At 39.1% G+C, this 24251-nt stretch overlaps 1 protein-coding gene across 6 annotated transcripts in view; it reads left to right on the top strand.

Annotated features, from left to right (window-relative positions):
* The window catches only part of ROBO1 (roundabout guidance receptor 1), a 697339-nt gene that overhangs the window by 661964 nt on the left and 11124 nt on the right, over positions 1-24251 (top strand). For 4 of the 6 annotated variants that reach the window (XM_027881207.1, XM_027881206.1, XM_027881211.1 and 1 more), the window contains 9 exons: positions 350-547; positions 3966-3992; positions 6667-6709; positions 10376-10530; positions 13832-14167; positions 16631-16738; positions 19333-19477; positions 19790-20041; positions 23197-23606. In XM_027881207.1, coding sequence (XP_027737008.1) covers positions 350-547; positions 3966-3992; positions 6667-6709; positions 10376-10530; positions 13832-14167; positions 16631-16738; positions 19333-19477; positions 19790-20041; positions 23197-23606 — 1674 coding nt within the window. The remainder of the gene's footprint in view (positions 1-349; positions 548-3965; positions 3993-6666; positions 6710-10375; positions 10531-13831; positions 14168-16630; positions 16739-19332; positions 19478-19789; positions 20042-23196; positions 23607-24251) is intronic. The other 2 variants (XM_027881210.1, XM_027881208.1) reach the window with 2 other exon arrangements.

Genomic DNA, 24251 nt, shown 5'->3' with positions numbered 1-24251 from the left:
GATTTGCTGAATAATTTTATGAAGCTGATATTTCTTTGCTAAAATAAAAAAAAAATAAATACAGAGCAGTCTAAAAGTTTGTAATTTATGAGCCTAATTTTCTATTTGTGTGCCTGGTAGCCTGATTTTAGCAGGTTTTGTAAACAAACAAAAGTCAGTGATGTTGGAGGTACCTGTCTTGTAGGAAAAACAAAGCATTTCTATCTAGACCTGTAAAAAGAGATTTTGAAGAGCAGTCTTAAGGATTTGACCTCGAAAAACTGGACTACAGTTATGTTAGTTCCTTTCATGGTGCCTTTTACAGTTGATCATCCAAATTAATTGGCTATTTCGTGTGTCTCTGTTTCAGATTCTCATGGAAACCCTGTGTCTTCAGAAGATCAAGTCAGCTTAGCCCAGCAGATTTCTGATGTAGTGAAGCAGCCTGCCTTTATTGCTGGAATCGGTGCAGCCTGTTGGATTATCCTTATGGTCTTCAGCATCTGGTTGTACCGCCACAGGAAGAAGCGGAATGGACTCACGAGTACTTACGCTGGTATCAGAAAAGGTGCCGTATTGTGTGTTTCGGTCTGCTGGCTGCTGAATGCCTGTTTGCTGGCTATTTACTTGGTCATCAGTCTCTTGTCCTTCTAAGATCCCAATCAGGAATTATCAGATTGCTTCAATACTTGCAGGAAGTGTGGACTGGGAGTGCAGAAAGCAGTAAAATTTATGTAACGTGTGAAATATGGCTTTAAAGCCTAAGTCTTCAGCAAAATACCCAGACCAGCTTTTCATAAAGGTACTCCTGCAAAGGAGAAGTGTAGAGATGGATTTAGGGCTGGGAGCTTCCAGTATGCCCTTGCTGGCTGACACTGTACCATCTGAATAGGAGCCAAGTGGATGGTAGTTCGTTGTCCCTCCTGTTCAGCCCTTTGCTTGCTGCTGGGAACGCTAACAGTGGTGTACATCACAGCAACGCTTCTGGTGTGTGTACCTGGAGTTCCTGCTGTTCTGGGGGAATGTGGTGAAGTGGCTGTTGGCAGAGGCACAGCGGTCAGGTCTGCTTTCCAAGGCTCTTTCCATAAATGCTGTTGTGAGACCCTTTGCTGGGACTGGATTCTGGGGCTGTCACATCCTGCATCTGCACTTGGTTAGAGCGGCAGCAGCGGGGCCAGCTTAAAGCATCCTCCATTTTCATGTTATTTCATGTTATTGACACCTTTCATATCCCGCTGTCAGTGGACAAGCAGCGCTTTACAGTATACTCTCTGACAAACAGAGCAAGAATCTCTACCTGGAAGATCTGCTGGAATAAAAACTGGATTCCTCCTGATTCAGTGATCTTTTGATTAAGCCCCAAAGTTGAAGCTGAACTCAATGAGCTGCAGTTCATTACATCTCAAAGCAGTACCTCATAGGCACTCCTAGAGCACGAACTATAAAATTTGGAATGAATCAGAAAATGAGAGATCCTGCTTTTGGAGGAATGGCAGGAAAATATTTGATATTTAGCAATCAAAAGATAGGCCTAGGCTTAAAAGGGGGACGCATCTTAATGTACGAAAAGTGCCGTGAGATTCCATTCTTTGGTCCCTTCAAGGGTGAACGTGTGACGGGCAAGAAAAATAGGCAAATCTAACACAAATATTTATAAACAGTAACAATGTGTTGCTGTGTAAAAGAAGCAGTGCTAAAAATAGCACATGAGTGAGTGGAAACAGGGAAATAATTCTGGAGTGTTGCAGGGTTGAGATGTCCTCCCTGCTTATTAAGTATCAATGCTCACTGTGGACTTGTAGGCACAGTGGTTGTAGTGGAGTTGTAACCACTGGAATCAGGAAGGAGTTCCACTGTTCTGCTGGGATTTCTTAGCTAGGACAGACTCCCACGTTGTGCTGCATTGGCCTGGGCTGTTTTGTTTTACTAACAGCATGCTGCCACACTGCCTTCCTACAGTCCTATCCAACTAACATCCCTGTGCTCTCAGCAGTACCTGTGGTTAAGCAAAAGGCATACAATTTGCCCTTGAAAATGGTTACTTTGGTGACATCAGCTATTGTTCAAAACAGCTTTTTTTATTTTTTTACCCCCAATATCTACATAAATGTCTTTTGTGTAATTTGGTGGGGATTTAAATGAAAGTACGCAGAAAAGTAGGGTCTGTATCTCCAGTATCAAGTGTTCTTCAAGAAAAAAAAAGCAATCTTTAGTGAAATATAAATTGTGAAGTAGTTTGCCACTCTGCAGGTCATCAAGTCACAACTGCAAGCCCAAACTTTCTTCAGTCTTGCAATTCTTTATTTATTTTTATATTTAGCTTCAGGCCTGACATCTGTTAAAATACTTCACGACTCCCACACATACATACTGTACTAGCAGTCTTACACACTCAAAAGAGTTTATTAATAGAAGCTCTAAGAAATAAGTTGTTCTTTCGTGTGGTGGTGATAAAATTTCTTTTAGTTGAACCTCTGCTCATCTGTTTCTCAGTTCCTTAAGAAACTAAACTAGATTTAGTACTTAGAGTAACAAGACAGTAGATTTTTTTTCCATATCCTTGTGATTGCAAATTAATTTTGAGATTCTTGATTCTCTTTTGAATAGCTGGGGTTTAGATGCACCTTTCTGTTTTGATGAAAGCTTGTTACTATGGTTCTATATTTTTGAATGTAGCTAAATTATACTTGTCTGTGTGAAAATGCCTAGCCCAAAGAAAACACAATGGAATTCCCAAGATAAAGAGCTTTGCTGTAAATGCAGCCTGAAATGGGCAAATGCTCCAAGGTTTTCCTTTCTTTGCTTAGTGTCATATCCCTGGAAATAAATTGGCGTGGTGAAAGAGGGAAAATCTACAGCATATGCTGGATTATAACAAGACACTCTGAACTCCCCCCAAACATCAGAGTTGTTACAGAAATTACTTTAAGAAGTCCTTCTCTTAGACAGAACCTTTTCTTTCTGTACCAGGTTTGCTGATCAAATTCCGTCTCAAGGCTATTTAAGCGAATATTTTACTGTTTTTCTTACCTTTCTCTTGTCCCTAGATAGAAAAAGGGCAGTGTTAGCCTTATTCTGCCCATCAGTGGTAGGGAAACTATACTGTCTTGTCAACAGGAGGGGGAGCATGTGCTAATAGGAAGAGCAGATGCTGGTGCTCTGTATTTGGATTAGAGACCCTATTGATCCAAAGAGGATTTATAGTAGCTGTGAGAGAGAAGATTGTCAAGCAATGTCATTGTTCCGTCGTTAACCTTTCCCTCTTAAAGCCAAGGGTTGAAAGGTAGAAAGGTGTTACATCTAGGGAGATATTCTGCTCCTTTTTTTGTGATTATTTATGAAAGAAAGAAAGAAAAACTCTGTTCGAGGGTCTCATCTATGAAAACAAAAATTAATTACTGCAATAGATTTTAGTGCCTTTATTGCAGGGAGAGTTGGTGCCATTCTTGACTCAGAGACAGTGAAACAGCAGTTCTCTTTGTTCCTTTTTATGATTATTATTTCCTTACTGAATACTTAAGTGTGCCTATTAGTTCAGCGTAATGAGCATTTACTTAGTGAACTGCAGATAAGATTCAATAGGACCTTGATAAGGCTTTGTTAAGGAATTTGTCATTCTGCATTCTAAAATGATTAACAGTGTGGGGGTTTTGTTTGTGCTAGGATTTTCAGAAAAAAAAAAAAAAAAGACTTAAAATACCAAACTGAGAGGGATTTGAAAGGCTAAACCACAATCAGGTCTCCTCAGGAGCACAATAGAATATCAAGCTTTTTCTTTTTTCCTCTTCAGAGTAGTACCTGCAGAGACAAGCTTCTTTCTGAATTGCAGTTTTAATTTTATTTTTATATCGGTGTGACTGAACTACTGGGTTAGTTATATACATTTGTTTTATGTTCAGCTGTCTGCTAGGTTTATACTAATGTGGTATGTTTCCCTTTCTCTCTTCAGCTTAATAACCAGTTTGTATTTTGTTTTGATTTTTCAGTCCCGTCTTTTACCTTCACACCAACAGGTATATATTTGCACTTTTCCCCCCTTCTTTGTTACTTAAGCATGTGTTTGTGGTACTGTTTCTCTTTTTTTCTGACATAACCAACCAGCCCAGCTGTTCTGAAGGGTTTCCTTGAACAGTTCCATTAATGACAGCTATCATTATTTGTTCTCTGAGTAGCGTGTATTTGCTTTGAGGCTGACAGTTTTTTTCCTGTTTGTGTGTACCATTTTGTAGCGTACCATTCCCTGCCAGCATGCCATTTTGTAGCATGATCTTGTCAGCTTGTACAGCCTGGGCTCTCTTCGTGGGTATTACAATGGAGTAGTGTGGCCTCCTGCATCTAGGGATGAAAAAGGTGCTTCTGATGGAGGAGGAATGACTTAGCAGGGCCCAGATGCTGACTTGAAAGGGATTCAGTGGGATTATACTTGGTGAAACATTTGCTCCTTTTTTTTTTCCTCTGAATCTGCCTTAATCCAGTGACCTAGGAGTTGTCTACTTTAGAAGACACGGAAAATCAAAGTGTTATAGCTGTTGGATTTCTTTGCCTGCTGCCTTAAACCATATTTGTGCTATGAAATTTCTAAAAAATTACCCTGTTCTGCTTAAACAGAGGTGCATTTAAAATTCAGTGCATGTTTACAATCATTTTCTATTTCCTTTTGTTTGGAAGTGTGTAAACATGATACAATCCAAACCACAGCCCACCCAAGTCCATGAGAGCCTTTCTGTTCTGTAGAGCTGACCTTCAGTGGGTCGGTCCCACAGTCTGGCAGCTGAGCAGCTCATCCTCTGCAGTAGAGTTCAACACATCCAGTAGCCACTGGTATATACTGCATTTCTTGTAGCTACAGCCTGAGTGAACAGACAGGTTGTTTCTTCCTCCAGTGTTCTAAACCCTTTATTTTCACAGGAGGTCTGTAAGACTTGGAGGATGTGGATACCCAGGCAGGGTAAAAACCTCCTACCCCCTCCCCTGCACACTCAGGTTAGCAGGGCATATTAGCCCATTATCAGCACTGGACTAATTTGGCCTCTGTGCAGCAGCTGAGTTACGTCCTTCAAGTTGGGCTGCAGACAAAGCAAACTCGTGTCTGTCTGTTCTCATCCCCACTGAGCAAACTGTACTGAGTTTGATTCTTATCCAAGGGCTTTTCCTCAATCCGGGTAGTACCTTGTTTCAAAAGTCATCCTGTTACACTCAGTGGAGTTGCTTCCTGTTCACCACAATTTAGAGTGGCCCTTAATATTTCTGGAGGCCTTTGAGATCCACGGTGCAGGCTTAATTCAAACTGTTGTTATTTTGCTGTTACTTTAATTGGCTTAACAGAGAGCTTCTATCTCAGTCTCAATTGTAGCACACTACTGAGGTTGGCAGGTTAGCTAACGTGTGTTTTCTCAGTTGAATCCTTAACATAAAAAGAAAATATCAGGGCTCCTTAAGATACGTCAGAGCTGCAAAATAAATAGCCCTGAGATTTTTAAAGAAGAGATTGCAAAAAACGTAAAATGTGTAAAACGTTAAAAGGGAAAAAAAATTGGGTTTTTTTTCAATCCACAATCTCAGTCATTTGTTCCTTTGACTTGAAATGGAACCAGACCCTCCTCTTTGGCATTACCTATAGTAAAAGACTTACCTGTAGGAATGCATCCTACGTTTTAATCCTGTTACTGTAATCTCTGCCAGCATTTATCTCTCTCATGCAGACTCCCAGTTTGGAGTTCTACTAAACAGCAGAATTTGGCTGCTTGTTTTCAACACATTCCTAGTTGGAAAGCGTAGAATCCATCAGCATTTGCAGGGAGGAAATCTCCTTTACCCTTTGCCAAACCCAGTGCAAACCTGCAGAATTAATAGCACTGTTTCTTCTTGGATGTTTGCCTCCTAAAAATGAACTTTTCAAACATCATGCTTCCTGTGAAGGATGAACAGTGGCATGTAGACATCCACTTTGTTAATGCAGAATGCTTCTGAAATGCCAACAAAATCATTAATTCTAACTTACAGAGTATTCTTTCTGCCAGATGTTGTTTGGTTTTTTTTTACCAAAATTCGCACATTTAAATTTTTAGATTAGAATGTATTGTTTATAAATCCACCTGTAAAATGTTATAAAACGTGAAGCTTCTGTGGACTTTTAGAGTGTGCTTGTTCTCTGAGTGTAGTGCAGTAGCGTTCAGAAAGTGAATGTGTTTTTGCAGTAGCTTCAGCTGTAATGAGCCATTGTTTACACTGGAAGTAAGGTCTGTTATAGAGTCATGATACCTCTTTAATCATGCCAAAATAATAAGGTAGAGCAAAGCTTTAACATCTAGCCATTCATGAAATAAATATATGACCTAAATTCTTCCACGGAGTAACTCCACTGAAGTCAGCAGAGTTATGTTCAACCTGATGTATGGCTTCCTGCTTTCTTAAGCAATTCATGTGTGTGTGTGTGTGTGTGTGTGTGTGTGGAACAGAACTGAAATGCAAAACCCTGTTGGGGCTAAGACTAGCAGTTAGTAAGCATCACAAATATTATGTATAAACTTTGATTTGAAGCCATAGCTGGCAAAATGAGACCTAGAATTAATGTATGAACAATGCACATTTATTGTCTTAAACAAAGGCAAATGTAATACTGCTATTTCAGGAGTCTTATGATTTTAAAATTATTTCTTTTTTTTTTTTAATCTTTAACTATTTCAGTAACGTATCAGAGAGGAGGAGAGGCCGTAAGCAGTGGAGGCAGGTAATTATGTCCTTTATTCTTAAAGGTATAAATCTTGTGCAACTAAATTTAAAGATGCCGGGAGTACAATTGTCCTTATAAGTGATGGCAGAATAATCACTTGCAAAGCTCTGTTTTAGTTTGTTATATTAATTTATATATTGCAGCCATCTGTTTTTCTGTTTAGAAGGAGGGTAGATGGTTTGAATTTTTAGGTTGACTTCCTAAAAATTAGTTGAAATACTTTAGGCTTTGTTATCCTGCAAAAACTGCATCTCAAAAAATGAGCAGCAGAGGGAGCGCTTTAACTTTGAAATGAAGACCTGGTTTACCACCTGATTAAGGGAGTAAAAGTAATTAAGTCGTGGCATTTATGAAGATTAAGAAATATAGCTGTTTCACAAATACTACAAAGAAAGAAAACGTTTATTGGAAAAAAATGCTGAAGACATAACCGGCTTATAAGGTGACATTTTAGGAGAAAATCTTTCTATGAATGCAAAATAGTTACAGCATTGCTTACAAGAGACGGGGCACTGAAGGAGAGGGAAACAGGTAGGTTTTCAATTTACAGCCCCCCACTCTGAGAACCTGGCCCATTCCAAACTGAGGATTTAACTGGGTTTATGTTATTACTGGCAATGGTCAAAACAGTACTTATATTTCCTGCGTGGAGGTGGAGTTAGAAATATAGGTTTTCGAAAAAGGCAGGTCAAAGCAGTGTAGCTTTAGTAGCACACCACTTTTTTTCTAGGTCACGTTCAAACATGCCTTTTTAGAAGCATCTCACTTAAAGATTTGGCATGATGCTGAAATAAACACTAAAATCTCGGAGACCAGCTGGGGCAACAAATTCCTGTATCAATTCCTGTTTCACAAGTGGCACCTTGTGGTTCCTGATTTGCAAGACCGTGCAAAAAAAAAAATTGGTAATTGTGAAGATTAGGCATAAAATAAAACATTCCCAGTTTAACTGAATGCTGTGCAGAGGTGAGGCCACTCAGCTCCTGCTGCAGCTGAACCTCGCATGGTAAGGGCAATTGCAGATATCTCTTGTCCAACACTGGATGCTGCTGCTTTGTTGTGGCCATAAATGCATGGAGGGAAACCTAAAACAGTTACCATGTGGTTTTTGAATGGATAAATCTGTAAATCACTGGGCTTCTGCCTTCACTCCAGGATAGTGAGAAAATATGAGAGAACAGAGATGAACCCTCTCTTTCCCTGACGAGGTTGTTCAAGAAGATACACAGTTAACAGCCTTTGTGTTCTTTGTGCCACTGTGCTTTCTTGCTCTTCCCACAACACAAGCTAGACAAAGCACACTCATACAGACTCAGAGGACAGAAATGAACCCAGAAGTGTCTACATCATGTACAGTCATTTTGGTAGTGCTAGGGAAGCAGCATCAATTTTACTGTCCTAGTTTTCAACAGCAGTGCCATAATCCAGCAGTGTAGTTGATTCAAGGTGCTGACATTGTGCTGGGTTTGGATGTTTGCATATATAGCATTTACAGCATGTATGATGTGTCTTATTTTGTAGAATATGAAACATACTTCTGCAATGTTTAAAAAAAAAAGAAAAAAAAACGTTATTTTTGCATGTGAAATCTCCATCTGACTTTCAAACCTAAGGTTCTGACTTCCTTACTTTATATATGCGGTGTTTTGGAAAGGTTTAGCATTTTTGCCAAGTGCGGTTATGTGAGCACGTGAAAGCATTTTTCAGAATTCAGAATGTCACAGTGATATATTTCAACATAATCCCCACTTCTGTGATGCTGAAAAAAATACCTATTTCTGTAGCAATCCCTTTTCTAGACAGGATTTGAGTAATGGTAATTGTGGTGGATTGACTCCAGCCGGCATCTAGGCATCCACACAGCCACTTGCTCGGTCCACTGTTACTCAGACCCCGTACAGAAATTCAGGGATTCAAGGAATTTGTTGCCAGGGTTAAAAATTTTTGGAAATTTTACTCTCAAATCGTCACCACGCAAGCATCTCTTGCCTACAGTCCCACCTAAATGGCTCCATTTGGTAGAATCCTCCTCTACTTATATACCTCACACCAAATTCCTTACATGACAGCAGGTGTGAATGCAAAGTAAATTTTAGAAACAAAGGATCTTTAACTCTCTCTCCAAAAATCACGGGTCTTTTTAAAGTGCTGAAACATTTTTGAATGCTTTGTCTCCTCTAAGAACAGAATGGTAGGGGGAAAAAAAAGCAGGGTATTTCAAAGCAGCAGGCCTTCAGAGCCCTGTATTTATTTCAGATTTTTTAAAAAAATACTTCTTTACTGTACGTGCATTGGCTGGTTTGTAAACCTGACAGCAAGTCAAGCCTCATCACCTCCTATGGTAAATTGTCAGATGACATATGCGGTACAGAAATATATATATATATACACGCATATATGTATAGAACTCCTAAATGGCATTCTAAGACTATGACTTCAGCCTGCAGCACTGACAGACTCTATCCCCCACAACTAACTGCATGCAGTTTACATTCTCAACTTACTGTTTAAGAGGATTAGCATATTTTATTTTTGAAGATCATCACTTTTAATATTATGGAAACTAGTTTCTGCACTATTTTAAATGGAAAGTTGCCCGTTAAATCCTGTGAGAAAGAGACTGTGTTATTTATATGTGTCTATATATATGTATCTATCTGTATAGATATATATGACAGTGGGTAAAACTGTCTATTTTTAAAAGCACCTTAGTTATCAAAGGCAATTTTAAACTGTATCGGGGTGCTATTTATGTGGGACTGTAACATCCACTGCATTTTTAGCGTGAAAACTTCAGAGGCACCAAAGATTCTACAGAACATTCATCAGAAATGTTCAGCACTCACTAGAAAAATTCAGCAACTTGGAAAACAAGAAATGCTGTTTCTTTCTGCTGATGACAGAACATGCTTTATTCCAAATGCAGGCAGTAAGCAGCATTCATATCTGGATTTTTTTAAGCTGTTAAGTATTCCCAGCTACTTTAAACTTTCTTAGGAGCTGCTGCTGTTCCACTCACACAAAGATTAAGAGAGTGGCGTACTCCTTAGCAAGGGTGTATCACCCACTCAGTATGGTTAGTGAGATCCAAATGCTCCCAGCCACAGAGGTTTCTGTTATCTCCTGTTCCCTTTGATCCACTACAGTAATACTGTCTAATGGTGAGAAAACTTGGCTCCATAAATCACCAAGAATTTGGGACTATTCACAGCCAAATTTGGCTCTTATTTATCCATATCCATCTTGCTTCCATGTGTGAATCTTTTGTTTGTTTGACTTGCCAATTTCCTTACTTTCTTAAAGAAAGTGTGAAGGGGCAGAAAAATAAAAATACAATCTTCCAAGAAAAAGAATTTTAAAAAAAACTTAAATCCAAAGTGACAGGTAAAGGTTGCACACCAATATACATATGTAGTTCAGCAGCATGAACAGGTGTTGTCCTTAGCTGTTCTCTTTAGCTTTTTAGCAAGGACTAGGTTATATAAGAGACTAGAAACTGTTAAATAATTGATTCAGTCTGCATTTTCCAATGCATTTTCCAAAGGCCAAAACCTTTAGACATGTGAAATTATTTTGTAATATCTAACCTTTCGAGAAGAGTGTAACTGCTATGGGGAAATGCTTTTGTTTAATTTTTGAAATGACCAAGCTTTGTTTTTAAAGGCCAGGACTCCTAAACATCAGTGAACCAGCCACTCAGCCATGGCTAGCAGATACTTGGCCTAACACAGGGAACAATCACAATGACTGCTCCATCAACTGCTGCACCTCTGGCAATGGAAACAGTGATAGCAACCTCACAACGTACAGTCGACCAGGTTAGATATGTTTCTACCTTGCTAAGGGATCTTCTTTACAGAGTATATTCTTCTAAAACCTGAGAAAGAGTACAGGTTTGTCTGCTTTTTATTTCCAATGCATTTAGACTTAATAGAGTTTCTGCTCTGTGTCATGATTGTGCTTTTGGTCCCCTTTTGCATCTGTTTTTGGTCCCCTTTAGAAAGTTTTAGAAAGCTGTAGGCTGAGGGAGTCCCTGCAAAGTTCACTGCTACCAGAAGTCACACTGAGCTGACATGTTTCAGCCTCTGAAAAGGGCAGATGAGGTCATTTTTAGGTTGCTCTGTACTTCCTTGTTGATTGGATGCAGAAAGGAGAAGTACTGAAATGACACTAACAAGATTTTCCTTTTGGTTTGGGGGTGATGGGAAGCAAGAAATAAAACATTGCTACAGTACTTGCAGCAAAGGCAGTCTATTTTGGCACATTCAGAACTTTCCTTGGAGAGCCATTCCGTACAAAAGTGGATAGCTGGTGTTCTGGTTAGGGTGTGTGGATAAGAAAGTTAACGTCACACCCTAAAAGCAATTACAACATGTTGGGTTTTTAAGTGGTAGCTCCTGGGAGGTTGGACAGACTCAGTGCACTTAGAGAAAATCTCATGAGTTCCATGGGAACACTGCTGGGGAAATACATCCTGAAGTGCTAATTGTTGCACATTTTCTTTTAAACACACCCTAGGTTCCTTTTGTTTTAACCCAGTTTGTGTTACTAGTGAGGAATGAAATAGATCTTTTCCAGTACCACCATCTCTGGCTGGTTTTGGCTTGCAGCATGTCCCAGCATTTCAGAGAAGGGAGTATGATCACCTGTAGTGAAGTTGCATAAGTGCAAAGCAGCATTACCTCCTGTAATTAATGTGAAACCAGCTCTAATGGCTGGTAATTCATGGATGGTGGTAATGGTAATTCATCTCCTGCAATAATGCTGTCTGGCAGTGACCAGTGCCAGGTTCTTCAGAGGAGAGATTTTGACATTAGAGACTTGGATCTCACTCTGCCTGAGGACGTCACATCCACCACTACCTGTGTAAAAAAGATTTCTGGTCCAGGGATACTGCACTGTGGCAAGGACAGACAAAGCAAATTCTAGTTACTGAAACTTAACACATTCAGGAAAGGAAGAGAACGCACATTTTTGGGGGTTGAAAACTATTATAACATCCTGTAATGAGCTGCAGTGGATTCTTCCTCATTTTGACTTTCATGCTAAGCTTGGTTGTGTTGCAAAGGGAATCCTTCCTTTCAAAGTAGAACTTTTGAGCTTGGGAGTCAGAAAACATGTTCATAAGGGTCTCTTCTGTCCTGGAAAATCTGACAAGTGTTTTTAATTCTGTCAGCTTGGGCTTGGTTTATGCTCTGAAGCAACAGCGATGGATATCCCCTCTATAGCTGTGAATATGCTAAGTGACTGCATTTTTAATTGCTTTTAAGTCTTCCAAGTCTAGAGAGTGGGAACAGATTGCTCCGAAAGTTAATGTTATGAAAAAAATCTAACAGAATAAATTTTCTGTTACGTAGGTAAATGAGTTTTAAGTACTTTGTTTGAGCAATTCTAATGTGTCTATGTAAAAAAAAAAAAAAAATGTACCTACTGCACATACTGTATTGATTATATTGCCTTACACAGAAATCAGAGGTAGCTGCAAATGGAAGGAGGTAAAATGTATAAGTGACTGTTATATTATAGAATATAATTCACTAGGTGAAAGAAAAAGCAGAAATGAAAACATTTAAACGGTAGAAGTCAAGAAGTTGAAGACTGTGAAGCAATAAATAACAGAAGCAATAAATAACATCTCACGTAAGAAAGAAAAATATATCAAAATAAAGAAAAATGTATCAAACCAGAAAAACCTTCAAGGAAGCACAGGCTGGAGGGTATGAAGTGTACGGTGATAAGCTCTCTGTGGCATGCTGTGATATTGTTCTTTAGTCACTGAAAATGTGGATCAGTGGGTTTTATCGTCATATCTCTTTCTCAGGAAATATTCCTCAAAAATATGTATGTATTAGGGAATATTTTTGAAACTGAACATCCTCTGTGTTTACTAGTTATTTCATTTAGAGTAATGGTAAAATCTTGCTTTTTTGACGTAGTTTTACTTGACATCCTCTCCAGTAAATTCATTGTGGTCACAGGTAATGGACTTCAGGCTTTGAATCAAATTCATTAGCATAAATACCACATCTTTTAAAAGAGAAAAAGTATATTCCTGGTGAGTGTTATGTAATTATTGATGAATTAATCAAGTGGAAAATGAGAATTTCTGCTTAAGGATCATTGAATGCTAGATTCACTAAGCCTTGTAACTGCTGACCCACAGACTGTTATACTCCATTCAGTATTCTCCCAGTGGACTGAATGAGGAGAGGAAAAAAATATGTGGATCTGCTGTCACGCAGAGGCGAGAGAACGTGGGAAGGCAGGGACACTGTTTCATGCAGGAGTGTCCAGAGCATCAGCACACGTCTAATTTACTCTCTGCTATAAGTGGTGATCTCATGATGCAGTAAACTCTTAGAAGAAGGAATTCATTGCTGTCTTTTTTGATATATCTTTAGCATACAGGGCAATGGTATTACTGTGGTATTAAGTATTTTGCGATATCCAAAGCGACTAAAAATTAACAAAAATTCCAGATTGTTTTTTTTTTTTCTTTTGTTTCAAATCAAATATAAGACTGTACAAGGAAACGATGATCAAATAAAGACTTGCTACTGGGTACAGAGTTACCTTTTACATTGTACTGTTTTTCTTTGACTCTGTTATGTGTAATCATTTTTCACTCTGTTTTATAAAATTCTGTGTATCTCTATTTCTTATCACAAATACAAGAACGTCTAAATGCTGTTCAGGTGTCATGAGGTGACTGTCACTGTTTAGTTATTCCCACTATTAAGTTTTGGTAATTTCTCCCTGCATTGCAAATTACTTTAATCACAATTATTAATTGAATATCTATGCTGCTTTGAGGATAATGCCTAAAAATGTGCATGTTTCTGTGGCTCCTGTAGAAAAGCCCAGCAAGGTAAGTCATTGTAGATGCAATTCAGAAGGTCTGAATTTACAGTGAAACGAAGCAGTGAACCCTGCTTTTGGAGCAGTAGTTTATAAGGTAAATAATGTTCTGTAAATTATTTAGTAAATGGCAGTCTCTCTGCTTAGTGGATGCGAGCCATATGGTTGTGCACTAAAAGAGAAATTTTAAAGGGGGTTTCATTGAAAGTACAGTGTAAGCGAACAGAATGACCTTTTCTCTTTTCTCTCCTCTGTGGTTAGCCGATTGTATAGCAAATTACAACAATCAGCTGGACAACAAGCAGACAAACCTGATGTTGCCTGAGTCAACTGTGTATGGGGACGTGGACCTCAGCAACAAAATGAATGAGATGAAAACCTTCAATAGTCCAAATCTAAAGGACGGAAGATTTGTCAGCCAGCCTGGGCAGCCCACTCCTTATGCCACCACTCAGCTCATCCAGTCAAATATCAGCAATAATGTTAACAATGGCAGCGGGGACACGAATGAGAAACACTGGAAACCCCCTGTTCAGCAAAAGCAAGAGGTTCCACCCATTCAGTACAACATTATGGAGCAAAACAAATTAAACAAAGGTGAAGAGCTTTTAGCTTGTTTCTCCTCTTTAGGCATTGGAGGAGCTTTGACCTTCTGGTGCTGGGAGTCTGAAGCTTTCAGGTTCAGCAATTACAGGCTTCTGTGGTGCTTTTAGACTTCTGCCTCTTTAGATTTAGAAATCCACAGCTAGCAGTGTCAGAAAGTTAATTAGCACCACAATAACCTTCAGATATTGAATTTATTGAAAAAAATAACAAGCTATATCTTTAGAGAAGAGTTAAATAAAATACGTTTCCTATGGATATGAGATTAATTTAAATTTAATAGTAGTTAAGGGATTGGTTAGGACAGAGGCCAGATATTTTATTCATAAGCCAGATGCATGGTAGTCGCATTATACTCTACCTTAAATTTTAAATAGGTCAACCCACTCTTCCCAGTCGTGGATGGAGACTAATTAAATCTACATGTTCATGTAAACGAATGAAATTTTGCATATCAAACTCCGCAAAATTGTGTTGTGTTGTACACTGGGGACACAGATGGAGTGATCCGATTCATTTTAGACATGTTCCTAGCAAGCCTTTGATTCTTGTATTGAGAGGCAATGCTACCACACAGTTTTGGAAAATAAATTCCTGTGTTACCCTGACTGAAGTCTGTGGATCCAGAAGCTAAAAATAAATTGATTTCAGTGTTAACGGGAAACATCAGAAGGGGCCTTTGTGTGCTTGAGGGCAGGTTTCTTTAATACACTGCGTGGGAGTTGGAAGAAATAGGTATGCGATTTCTTGCTAGTCCTCCAGGCTACCATGCAACAACCTCTTTTAATAACCTGATTTGCAAAACAGTATCCCTGGGAACTGGACCCATTCTAACTTGGAACTTTTTGCATGGATTGTTGTAACTCAAGTGATGGCATAGTGATAAGTGATCCAGTAAAAAGAAAACTTTCCTTACAGGAATGTTGATTTCTCTGCCGGACCCATCTACTCACAGAGGAGTTCAAAGGGCAATACAAAATGTGGCACCTTCCCTTGGCATAAACATGCCAAAAGAAAATTCAGGGGGTTTGGCTCCTTGCTAGAGGGTGGAAGCTGTATTTTTTGTAATTGTTTTCTTCCGTGAACTGTGTGTTACGTATCTGCCTGGGAATTAAAACAAGTTTGATTTTTATGCGCTGGAAGACACTGCATCTTTCAAACTGTGTATACTACAGCTGCATATTCTCTAGCATATTGTAGTGTGGAAAGGCCCCCTTAAAGTATTGTCTGCTGACAGTCCTATATACATGTTTCAGAGTGCTGATTTACTGCTTATAAACATATGTGGTATGTAGGGCTTCAGCATGGTCTGTGGAATGCAACTAGGCTGAGAAACTATTACAGAATACACTCTGGTGTGGAATTTATCATTTTGCTCTTTTTCCCCATGCTTACATTATCACAAACATTTCTGCAGCAGATGGGGACAGAATTCTTAGTTTTGTTTGGTTTTGTTTTGATTTGCTTTTTTATGTGTCAGTATTCTGATCTTGGTTTTCTCATTTTCTAAGTCAAAGCCATCTTGCTGCTGATTATACCTATAGCTTTTGTGAAGGGAAATAACTGTTTTGATGGGTTACATGCTGTGCTTCATTGTCACTATTTTATGTCCAGTGGTTCTGTTTGTGACGCAGTTTTATTTGCCGTATGAAGAGTAACTCAGCTCCTTTCTGTTCGCTGTAAATTATAATTCCTTCTTAGCGTGAGAGTATTGCTCTGCCAGATGAGTATTTTACTTCTGATAAATTTTTACAGATCTGGTTGCCAAATCTAGGTTTTAAAGTAATACATATGTATCAAGTGCTTTGGAACTGGAGAAAAAAGTTATAGTTACAGCCGCTAGTGGGAAAAGGCCCTACCTATAGGACCTGCATGATCCAGTGTAAATAGAAATCTTCTTGGAATCAACAGACCTGAAACAAAGATCTCTTCTGTTGCAAATCAAATTCAGTGGAGCTGCACTGTTGCTTCAGCAGATCATTCAGCCTTGTCGTACAGGGCTGGCTCCTATGTGGGTTTGTCACCTTTGAAATACGAAAAGTAGATACCACAGTCCATTGGTTGCCCTGCATGTATAAATTAGGCAGAAACCGTGGAAAATCAGTCCAGGTGACAGTGTATTTGTATGCAAAATGTTCACACAGGTCATGTGTGTGTATAGATAGATATATACACACTGAAACTTGATTGTTGCAGAGGCTTTGTGAAAACCCTGTGTGTAGGATTTCATTTTACTCCATTTTAGACATGGAGCTACTAGGTTCCCATGCTATTCCTTAAGCTTACAATTAGAGACAAATTAAAAATAAGACATGATGGTAGGATCATTTGGCTTACTAAAAAAAAAAAGGGTTTGTTTCTTCCTCACTATTTTGAGGAGATCTTTCTTTGTGTTATAAAGCAGGTACATAGATATGTTTCTGAAGGGTAGCATTAATTATACCGTTGAACTTGCAGATTACCGAGTAAATGACAACATAGCTCCAACTATTCCCTACAACCAATCGTACGACCAGAATACAGGTGGATCCTACAACAGCTCGGACAGAGGCAGCAGCACATCTGGTGAGTATCTACGGCATTTTCCAAACCTTAGGCTTTGTGGGATTGGGAGACTGTAGCTGTGGTTAGCATTGTCTGCTGGGCTTAGAGAAGGAATGAGGAGGAGGAGCCAACTGACAGTAAAACAGCACGAAAACTGGCCCAGTAGGTTCTCATATTTCTGTAGCATCCTCATGATTAGTGTCATCTAAATGTCAGTTAAGTAATTGACTGTCCAGAACTGTGAAAGTCATGAAATCAAATAGAGGTTGGATTTCCTAATGTTAATACACTACCTGTTAATGTTATGGTCTCCAGATGGGCAAATCATAGAAATTCCTTTTCAACTCCATAAAAAGATAAAGAAGAGTATTTTGGGTCTACTCACCCAAGGCAACCTTATTCATGAACAGGCTCAAGATACCAGAGCTTTTAATTGATACCTGACAGAACTGCTTTAAGAAATTTTTAATTTTATAAATTAAACCCATGCATTTTCTTTGAGTAAAAGAATTCAATAGAGTTCAGTTGCTCCATGTCAAAATTATTCTTGTACATCATTCAGATGTAGGCAGTAGATAATTAAAGTTACATTTTGTTTCTTAGTGTTATCTCCTATACAAACTGTCTAAAAATCCTTTGTGAAAATGTCGAAACAAAACAGCTTTTTAGTGCTGGAGAATGCTGACCTGGCCTCTGAAATTGTACTCTGTGCTTTGGAACCACAGAATATGGTTTAATTCAAAAATTACTCTTGTCATTGTGGTATAACCTGTTCACTTTCTGGTTTGATTTCTAGTAGAGCTATATGAAATATTCAGAGCTAAACCAGAAACTATGCACAGGCTTGGTTTGGGGCTTTGCTGTAAGTCTGAGACTGTGTTTATTTACATCAAACCAGTTATGAGGTGAGCTGTGGTCACAGTCACTTCTGCCCTGGACTTTACATCTACTCATCAAGACAAGGACTTTTCACATTCTGTTCTGCTGTTGCCTTTGATAGTCCAGTTCCCTCAGTCCTAACCTGTGCTCTGTTTTGACTGATTGTGACTGAGGAACAGCAGAGACATAAATACGCTGATGAGCCTGCTGTGCCTCTGAATTCCCAGTGCCTGGGGTGGGATAAGCAGAGCTCCCAGTTCTCCCAGCTGCTCAGGGCTGTTGTTCTGGGAGACAGCCATTTGCCTGTTCCTGGGTTCCACAACATCTGGATATGGTGCTGAGCCAGTGCTCAATGTCATTAAGACTTGAAATTCAGTGTGGAGCATCTCAGGGGTATGAACCCATGCAAATTAAAGATGAGAAGGTGGCATTCCCCGTGGCTGATGCCTATTAGGGTTATTCAGAAGTCTGACAATTTACAGTCCCATACGAGGGACTCCCAACAGGAATGAAGCAAGGTGACCAGAGTAATAAATCAATTGTGCTGATCCCAGTATATATCATGGTGCTTAGGGGAGGCAATGCAGGTGATGGTCGCCTTGGGATAGTTATAGGGTCTTGCTTGATACACTGAGATACCAGAAAAATAATTGTACGTACCCAAAAACGTGTATCCGGCAGCTGATGTGGGACTGAACTACTGTCTCTAAGAGTGGAAAATCTGAGACAGCAGAAGTGAGAAAAACAGGCTTCCTAAATCTCACTGCAACATATTTCATCATGTGCATAAGGCTTAACTCTGGGAATATAAAATCATGCTTCAGTTTAAGAGAGAAATGTGAAGGATTCTAAAAATACTCAAAATCGCTCGCTTTATCTACAATAAAGGAGTAACACTAACAAAGAAGAATTAAAATATATATTAAGGAACAGTGGTTGAGTCAGTTCTCACCATAGCCATGTCCAAACTTAAAATTCAAGGCCACCTGAATAATTGGCCTATTCAAAGTTATTTGAACTGTTAAAACTGTGTTGCTTTATTATGAGCTGTAATTTTCCAGTAATAGCAGTTGAAAACATTTGTGAAATACTTCATCAATCTTTCTCTTTTTTTTCCTTCTGTTATTTTAGTTCTTCCAGCAATTATTTTCAACTGCACCTGCCATTTAGACTAAAAGTAGTAATTTCATTGTGCCTAAAATGTTTCAGTGGACAAGTACAAATTACATATATTCAGTGCCTTAATGCAACAGTGGAACTTTAATAGATCATATCTGTATAATATTGTATATTAGGTTCTGGCAATTAAATACTATAAAGGCACTTTAGAAAATATGTCTACAGCTCATTTGTTTTAGATGATAATCTGTAATGTAATTAATAGAAGTAGGAAGCTCACTCTTAATGACATTGCTTGTAAAATTCATTTACGGTTTTATCGCATTTTGTCTATTTATTGACAATTAAAGTTTAGTATCCTGTGTGCTTTTTTCCATGTTATGTAAAGTTTCTGATTAAATTCAACCATTTGAAATGTAGACCAATTCTGCAAAGAAGCAACAAGTAGAAATTGGTGTTAAAAGCAGGAATGCCAGTTTGCTCCAAACTCGGCACAGGAGTAAATTCCCAGAGAATACAAAAGCATCTTGGAGGGGCTGCAGTTGTTTTGTTTCTCATAGCTAGGGCTGAGGAGAGAGTTAAAAGCATCACAAATATGTGCTGCTTTTTATTCACAGGGAGTCAAGGGCACAAGAAGGGTGCTCGGACCCCAAAGGCCCCCAAGCAGGCCGGGATGAACTGGGCAGATCTTCTTCCACCCCCTCCAGCACATCCACCTCCCCACAGCAATAGTGAAGATTACAGCCTTTCAGTGGATGAAAGGTAAGGAAGGAAGATGAAGACATCATCCATTTCTCACTTTAATCACTGGTTAATTGAACTGTAATTTGCCCTGCGAGCTGGCAGTGAGACCTTCCTTCAGCACCATTCTGGTGCTGCTCATCTAGCTGTGGTGTGGCTGTTTAGAGAGCACTTCCTGACAGTGGTTTACATCCACTCAGGGCATCCTTACTAAGCTGTTTTCAAGAGCACGTGGAACAGTGATTTGTTTCTGGGCTATTTATACGTGTAACCGATATGCTAACTACACAGTACAAATTTTAAGTCCTTATTTTCTTAAAAACTTAATTTTAGTTATGACCAAGAAATCCCTTGTCCCGTCCCACCCGCAAGGATGTATCTGCAGCAGGATGAGCTAGAGGAAGAGGAAGAAGATGAGCGAGGTCCTACTCCACCTGTCCGAGGGGCAGCCTCCTCTCCAGCCGCTGTCTCCTACAGCCACCAGTCAACTGCCACTCTCACCCCCTCTCCCCAGGAAGAGCTCCAGCCCATGTTACAGGACTGTCAGGAGGAGCTGGGACACACCCAACACCAACCTGACCGGAGGTGTGTGAATGCAAACGTAGCGATGAGAGTCATCCTAGCCCCCACTGAAAACTCCTGTTGAATTCAGTGAGGGCAAGATTTTCCCCCTGGATGTTTATTCTGTGGATCTTTAAGTTCTAGTCCAGGATGCTAGAGCTATTTTGAGCTAAGAAATAGGTAATTAAGTTGCTTTATTATCATACCGTGGAAAGAAATGCAGTATATCACTTCAGGGTACGTACGGTGCTGACATAAGTTAAATTCACAGTCATCAGGATATTAAAGTGGTATCGTTAACACAGCTTACCATATAATTACAGTTCCATTGTTTCCAATAGATTTACTGCATTATTACCATAAAATAGCATGCATTATTTCACAGTAACTGTGCAATTAACTTGTCACCAATACGTATGAATATATATAAATATATAATTTATATAACCTATAGATTTTCCTCCTCTCGTAAATCCTAAACCAGGAAATTACAGCTTGCAAAATTTTCTTAACATTTCCATCTACCCTTATTTAAAGGAATGACCGACATTAATAAAGATAGATATTTGTTACGGGGAAATTTTGTTTCTTCTCTGAGTTGCTTTTAGTACAAACTATTTTGCGTATACACTCACAGCTTCTCTTCCATAAAACAGTGAATTTTGAATGAGGCTTTTTATGTATGATGCTTGTCTTGCTTTATTTAAAGAAGGCACATCATTTCTGTCCCAAATTATGTCTCTTTTATTGTTTTTTCCTCCAGTGCTTTGCACACATTGTTTGTTATCACAAATATATAAACTTACCTTCAATATTCCATCTACAGTTTCTGTTTTTAGTGAAAATCAGACCTATTGTGATGACATTAATTTGATCTTGCTGAGTAGACTGTAGAACTTTGATTTTATTAACACAGCTTACTGGACATTTATGGATGTATTTTCCAGAATGTCTGTTTGCAAAGTTAGTTCACATTAATGTTTCCCATTTTTTAAGTAAGCAGTAGTTACGAATCTTTTTTGAAAGGGCCTATATCTGCTTTTACTTTTGCTCCCCACTTCTGCTTGATCTGCCTTGGTTTGTTTTCTTTACTCTTTGGGTTAACACTTCTTGTACTGTGTAGTTTTTCCTCGATCTTCCTGAGTCTTTAGAAATCATTCCTTTTATTAGGAGGTGGCTAATAATATTTTCCTATAATTTCCATTGACCTTGGTATGTTGGTCCACAGAAGTGTGAAATTTGCCTTTTCTGTCTTTTTTCAAACATCGTTTCTTTCCTTTTTGCCATATCCATCTCATCAGTTTTAAAATATTCATATCATTCTGTTCATTTGATTTGTAAGGCTTGACTGATTAGCTCTTCCATCTAATGGCATTGATATGACCCGTGGCTTCTGTGTAGGAGTTGGGGGTACTGTGCTCAGCAGCTGTAACCCGTTCTGGAAGGGGCAGTTCTGTTTTGATAATGGTGTGACAATACTTGGGAATTAAGAATAGATTCCAGGTGGTGTCTCTCTGTATTAATTTCAGGAGTTTTGTAAATGGTGGCTTTACAGTGAAAATAATGTCTAACATACTGTTTGTCCTGCTTTTCATGAGCTTTACTTGTAGTTTTGCTGAATATTTTCTCAATTTCTGATCAGAGCCAGACATCTGGAATAGGATTCTGGTAGTGATGGTGTACTGTAATATTTATCTGTCCAGTCAGCTTGGTAGAAATATAGCAAACTGAAATGGAAATCTGTGCTCTAGAAGAGTCAACAAGGAGAGAAAAAACCCCAAAGATTTAGTGGGATAGCAGATGCTATCAATGTTAAAGGGAGAGCTGAGATAGGACAGTGTCCCTGTGAAAGTGAGAACCACTGCATCAGATAAAGTGAAAGAAGTATTGTTAATTCTAAATGCCCATGAACCAGCTGCTCTCAATTAGCCTGTCCTCAAAGGTTGGCAGCCAAGCTATATTTTCAGGAACCCTAATGTATTTTGTAAACAGTTGCCTGTCCTCTGATACTAAAACCTGGAGAATACGAAGACTGGCCACTATGTCACAAGGACAATTGCCACAGGAGCTTTTAATTTAGGCAGTAAAACTTTGTTGGGCAAGGTCTCTTGTCAAAGCAGGTAGAGATTCCCAGGCAGCAATGTCTTCTGGGATTTGGGAGTGGGGAAGTGGTGTTATTAAATGATTATTGAATATATATCTGTAATGACCTGTTCTTCATTCTGTCCGGTGCTTAATACAGCAAGTGAAAACCAGTGGCTAGATGATGTAGTCCAGAGAGGTTCCAACTTGCTCTTGCCTTCCAAAATTAATAGGTATTCCTAGTTACTAATTTTTTTTTAATTGCATGTCACACATGCAAAATAAAATATTATTTGATAAGAGTCGTCATTTCTCAGTGAGATAATAAGGGAGCAGAGTTGACAAATCTGGGACTTCTGAGCAAAATATTAACTGAACTTGAACACAGATCTAATGATATTCAATACTTTGCCCCTTGAAGCTGGACACACCATTACTGACAAACTAAGATCGAAAGAAATTAACTTAACTATGCCTCTGTGTGCATTTTGCATTCCTAACCTTAAGAACTTACATTACAGTAGAGAATTCTTTTTTATTTTGTCACCTAGACCAATTTAAAAAATAATGAAATAGAAGTCACTCTTTTCATATCTCTCTGAATCACTGGGGTGGGTGGAGGGAAGGTAACTTTCATGGAGCAATTTATTTGGATAGATGCATTTGTTGATGTCAGTAGTTCCAAGCTTATAGAGATATACAGACATTTCTTTTGCTCATACTCTCAAGGGTACACAAATAATTTTTTTAATGGTCACATGATCTGTAACCACCTCTTTGCCTAGTTTGCACATGTACTACCTTAGGGAAATTGAACAACTTTATGCAAAATAAGCCCATTTTCATTAAAATCAGTGATAAGGGAACCATATTCAGATGTCTTTGTGGTAGATATCAAACTAAATAACTGTCCATTCTGATTTACAGCAAAAATAATAACTAAAAGGCAAACAGTGCTGACTCTTTCAGTTATAAATTCTGGTGATTTAAAAAGGCAAGTCACGCTTGTTGGGAAATAAAAAAAGTGTTTTCATCAGTCTCCTATTTCCTCTGACTGTGTTAAGTGACTTCAATTCTTCCCTTGTATTTTTGTGCAGACGTCAACCCGTGAGTCCTCCACCCCCTCCAAGGCCCATCTCCCCACCCCATACCTATGGATACATCTCAGGGCCCATGGTCTCTGACATGGATACCGACGCGCCTGAGGAGGAAGAGGATGAGGCCGACATAGAGGTCGCCAAGATGCAAAACAGGAGGCTCCTTTTGCGTGGCCTGGAGCAGACCCCTGCCTCCAGCGTTGGGGATCTGGAGAGCTCCGTGACGGGGTCCATGATCAATGGCTGGGGTTCAGCCTCCGAAGAAGACAACATCTCGAGCGGGAGGTCCAGCGTCAGCTCCTCGGACGGATCGTTTTTTACCGATGCAGATTTTGCACAGGCTGTGGCAGCAGCTGCGGAATACGCCGGTCTGAAAGTAGCCAGACGTCAAATGCACGAGGCAGCAGGAGGTGAGTTTGATGGGAGGGGAAAAGAACGTGGCCGTTGTGAGGTGAATCTACCCACAGAGGCTTTCTGAATTCCTGTTCTTAGAATGTTTAGGAATTCAGGTGTGGAGGCTGTGCATTTACACTTGTGGAAGAGTCAGGAAAAGTAAGCTGCTGCCCTACATTGTTTTTCCTAACTAGTTCCTAATTTTGTGGTCTCACTAATTATTGACAAATCTCAACCCTGCTGGTGCGTTTGCACCCAGAACTGAATGAGGGAAAGAAAAACCCCAGCAGAAAAAGGATTACAGAATTCTATCATGTCCTAGTACAAGGCTCCCAGTGTTTTCAGTCACTCTTCATGAGAAGATTTAATCCCTCTGTATTGAAATGTTCAACAAAGATTAAACCTATTTTTTCAAATCCCCTGGATTTGAAAAAAAAAAAAAAAAAAAGTAATGTTTTTCTTTTGAGGAATCCTGTTCAACCTCTCACTGCTGTATTACTGGGACAAACTGGCTTTGTGTTGGTTTCATTATTTGACAGCTGTTACGAGTTGCAGTTGGGATTATAGATCATGCATATGCAGCAAGACCTTATACATATGGGTTTTTTCCTTTCTCCTGAATCACCATTGGTCCTGTGAAATATGATATTTGAAATACAATA

The sequence above is a fragment of the Empidonax traillii genome, unplaced genomic scaffold (genome assembly GCF_003031625.1).
Source record: "Empidonax traillii isolate 1590-97213 ecotype Southwest subspecies unplaced genomic scaffold, ASM303162v1 scaffold85:size1451899, whole genome shotgun sequence".
NCBI lineage: Eukaryota > Metazoa > Chordata > Aves > Passeriformes > Tyrannidae > Empidonax > Empidonax traillii.
This window is presented reverse-complemented; position numbering and strand designations above follow the sequence as displayed.